At 50.5% G+C, this 4,006-nt stretch overlaps 1 protein-coding gene across 1 annotated transcript; it reads left to right on the top strand.

Annotated features, from left to right (window-relative positions):
* The first annotated feature begins 465 nt into the window (after positions 1-465).
* On the top strand, positions 466-2,953 carry LOC104501881 (grifin-like). The gene is made up of 4 exons (XM_010145766.1): positions 466-477; positions 2,000-2,079; positions 2,172-2,334; positions 2,792-2,953. The coding sequence occupies exons 1-4, from the start codon at positions 466-468 to the stop codon at positions 2,951-2,953; spliced, it is 417 nt and encodes a 138-aa protein (XP_010144068.1).
* Positions 2,954-4,006: the final 1,053 nt, after the last annotated feature.

Below are 4,006 nucleotides of genomic sequence, written 5' to 3'. Positions count from 1 at the left end.
AGAAGCAACCGTTCTCCTATGCAAACTCCTTTCTCTCTGGACCTTGCAGTGGATGGGACTCTGGGTATCTCACCCAGCTTTGGGGGTCTCCGTCCTTACCTCCATGCATTAAACACACCTGCCCCTCCCCAGCTCACAGCCTGAATGCCCGCCTGCCCCCTCGCTGCCGCACGCCGGCTCCATCACGTCACAGCTCAGGATCGCCCGGCCGGCGCTGCCTTTGTGCGGGCAGCAGCAGGGCCAGATTAGCCCTGCACGCATCAGCCGGCTGACCCCGCCGGGCGGGCAGCGGGATTTGCTGCTCCCCATCTCCCTGCTGCGTCTGAGAGCCCGCTCTGAAAAGGAGACCTCAGCCCTCTGTCTGTGCTAATCCCCGCGCACGTGGGCTCCTGTCCAGCCGCCCCTATATAGACCCCTCTGACCGGGCACTGGGGTGGGTCTGCGGCGCAGGGGCAGGCGAGCGGGATGGCGTTGCGGGTAAGCGCTGGGGACAGGATCCAGCACAGCCTGGTCTGTCTGATGGGTGACAGTGGGGGGTCAGGTGGTGGATAGAGGAAACCAGCATACATAAGGACAAGAAGTTAGAAATCCTGAAAGGCGTGGGGATGCTTCTCGCAGTTCTGCTCCTCTGTTTAGGTCCTGTCCAGGCTATTGCAAAGCTGAGAGCTTTGTGGTTTTCGAGAAAGGGAGACAGGACAGGTTTTATGTCTCAGTTACACTAGGGCTGGTCTGGGGTAACACTGCCCTGATGGCAACACTTCTGACTTGGGGGGTTTAAGCTGAGACCAAAGTACCACCAATGCTTGAGCAGAGGAGACCTGTGCTTTGCTACCCATGTCTGCCGGCACAGCTGGCAGCAAAGAGGGATTTGCTGTTTCCTGTGTACGTGGTGTGGCTCTTGCTGGGGTTGTTGTAACGATGACAAGTTAAAGGTCAAAGCAAGGCTAACCTTGCCATCACTACTCAGTGTTTGAAACCGTGTTGTCGGCTCCACCAGTCCTCCGCGTCTCACAGGGAGAACACTGGTGGGGGCAGAGCCTTTGCATGACCATGCACAGGTTCCCAAAGGTGCTCGCCAAAAGTAGCTGGGCACAAGGGCATGAGGCTGGCCAGTGTCATGTCTCAGCTCCTGCCCAAAACCCCTCTGGAAATGGAAAGTAAGGACAGAAAGAAACAGGGGAGTGAAAGTGCTGAGCTATGGGGAGAGAAAGCAAGGCATGCAGCTGGCAGGGGAGATGCCAAGGCCAGAGAGATTTTCCCAGTGTGAGCAATAAGTTAGAGAGAGGGGGATGCTCAGAAATGGAAGATTATTAGAGGGCTTAAAAATGTGGGGTGAAATGGCAAGCAGTTCTTATTAAAATGCATCACTTAATAAAACTATGAATTATTCAAAAAGGAATATTTTCCAGCTTGTTTTATGTGAGTTTAACCTTGGAGATGGGGGAAGCGGGTGGAGCAAGGGATCAGACAGGAGCTCGTGGGAAGACTCACCATGTAATGCTGGAGGAGGACAGGCTGGATGTCACCTCACACCCTTTCCTTGATCAGTCCTTGTCTTTCACATCCTGCTTCGAAGCATCACAGAGCTTTTCACTTCGAATTTTGCATTTCCCAGGGGGCGAGAGGGAGCAGAGCTTCTTTGTGTCCTGTCAGCAATGAAGGCATTCAGGTTCTTTAGTAAGAGCCCTGGCATTTTTCTCTAAATTGATACAATTGATCTCCCACTCCAGTTGATGAGGTGGGATTTGCTGCCCCTGAGGTCTTTTGAAAGAGCTGAGTGGGATCAGGGAGTCAAAATAAAATAAAACAAAACCAGAGAAAGACAGAATAACCTAAGCCCCTGAATTTATTCAGGAGTGAGAAAAAGGCAGGGGCATGGGGAGAGGGGAGAAAGGAGATGATGATGAGAGGGTGAGGAACGTGGAGACATGTAAAGGATGAGTGAGGACATTCACCTCTCCCATCTTGCCATGCTTCACCATCACCTCCTCTCTGGCAGTTCGAGGCGCTGTACCCCGAGGGGATGTGTCCTGGCTGGAGCATCGTGGTCAAGGGCGAGACCAGTTCCAGTACAAGCATGTAAGGACGCGCCGCTTGCAGCTCTGCCGGCTCACGAGAGCCAGCAGCATTGCTCCGTGGCTCACCATCACTTCTTTCTCTCGCTCTCTTAGGTTTGAAATTAATTTGCTCTGTTATCCTGGAGACCAAATCGCTCTCCACTTTAACCCTCGCTTCTCCAGCTCCAGAATTGTCTGCAACTCCTTTCTCGCCAACCACTGGGGCAAGGAAGAGGTTAATAACATCTTCCCCTTTGAAGCAAAGGAGCCATTCCAGGTAACCGTGTGTCACCCTGTGGATCTCCTTGGGTGGGACAGGAGTGACCCAGCCAATATTGGGGTCCTCCTTGTGGATCTAGCCCTGCCTTTCCCAGCAACATCCCCTCCCTGGCTCTGTCTCCTGTTAGTGTTTCTGTCATACCCTGATTTGCTGCTGATTTACACCCAGTTCAGGCACAAACATGCAGAGCTCCAGCAATAATCCCTGGATGCTGCATTTGTTTTCACTTTAGGTTTTGCATCATCACCAGTTTCCTCTACCATGCAGTTAAGAACTCAGTTATTCCCCCTCTTGACTGAAATGGGGGTGAGCAGTGTGTATGTGTTGGCTCTGGTGGGATTTTAAGTGGGTTGTAGATTCATGTGCCCAGATCTGGGCACTCACTGTCATGATGGCAGCAAGGACCAGTGAGGATGTGTGGCCACATGGTGAACTTAACACATCTCTCTTTCAGGTTGAAATCTACTCTGACCAGGACTATTTCCACATTTTCATCAATGAAAACAAAATCTTGCAATACAAACATCGGCAGAAGCAGCTTTCTACCATCACCAAGCTGCAAATTCTCAACGATATTGCCATTTCTTCAGTGGAAATCACCAAACGAGGCCTTTAGTAGAGACAGACCATTCCCATTTTAGCTCTTGATCCAGCTGGAGACCATCTCTTCCTCTTCTCCACCCAACACATGCCATTACTGGCCAGAGAGATGACTCCTTGTGTCCTCAGAGTGGAAGAGACGGATATTCACGTTGAATGCCACTGAGGCAACACCCAGCCATGTCGCTAACTGTAGCCCAGACCACCAAAGACCTTCTGCCCCTGTGCTTTGGGGTGCACTGTGGGATTTGTAAGTCTTATCCTCTTTGCTGTTGGACAGATCAGGTCTGCCTGGAGTACTCTGGACACCTGAATGTTAACCTAGAAATTGTGTTTGCCCAAGAGCAGGCTGTGAATTAGTGCTAGTCCTCAGCTGGCCGTGTGGTGAAAGATGTCATGGGTGTGGATGTTGGGGATGGAAAAGTACATCTTTTCCAGCAGCTGGGTAGAAGTGCTACCATATTTTCCAGTAAAATCAAAGAAAACTCTGCTGAGATGTCCCTTACTGGGCAGATCAGTCAAGTTATTCTTTACCTGCAAACCTGCAGGCTCCCGGTATGATCAAGGGCAGGTGACTGGGCAGGAGGACACAGGCTGAGGGTTGCTTGGTTTTGGCATTGGCAAAATGCTGCCTTTTGGCTTCAAGGGATAACCTGAGATAAAGGTCCTATGTTCGAAAATTAGGGAGATAAGATCCAGCTTGCAAGATATTTCCCAGGATTCCTTCCACTAGATGAAAGACATTTGCTCAGCCCGAGTCCCGCCAACTTCACACTTGTTAGACAGACCCTAAGAGTGATGTAGTGGGTCAGAAAAGGGTAGAAGCTTAGAGACACATAAAAGCACATGGTCCTTTCATCATGCAGCAGAAATGCAGCTGGACTCCAAACAAAAGGATCTGAGGAAATCATGGTCTAGAAACTGTGATAAGTTCGGAATGAACAAAGTGCCATTATTCCTGTGGATAATCTCTGGCTTTTCTCTTTACTCTGCTTTCTTGTTTTCTCTATTTCAATTGTCTTTCAAAATCAAACCAGCCCGCTTGTCCCTTACATCCTCTCTTTTCCAC

The sequence above is a fragment of the Buceros rhinoceros genome, unplaced genomic scaffold (genome assembly GCF_000710305.1).
Source record: "Buceros rhinoceros silvestris isolate BGI_N320 unplaced genomic scaffold, ASM71030v1 scaffold14411, whole genome shotgun sequence".
In the NCBI taxonomy this organism is placed as follows: Eukaryota; Metazoa; Chordata; class Aves; order Bucerotiformes; family Bucerotidae; genus Buceros; species Buceros rhinoceros.
Note: the sequence above shows the minus strand (reverse complement) of the source record. Positions and strands in the feature narration are given on the sequence as shown.

What these genes read in the sequence shown, in the direction of transcription:
- LOC104501881 (XM_010145766.1), top strand. An exon ending in ACCAGTTCCAGTACAAGCAT is followed by an intron (nt 2,080 to 2,171) that starts GTAAGGACGCGC and finishes TCGCTCTCTTAG; the next exon opens with GTTTGAAATTAATTTGCTCT. An exon ending in AAGCAAAGGAGCCATTCCAG is followed by an intron (nt 2,335 to 2,791) that starts GTAACCGTGTGT and finishes TCTCTCTTTCAG; the next exon opens with GTTGAAATCTACTCTGACCA.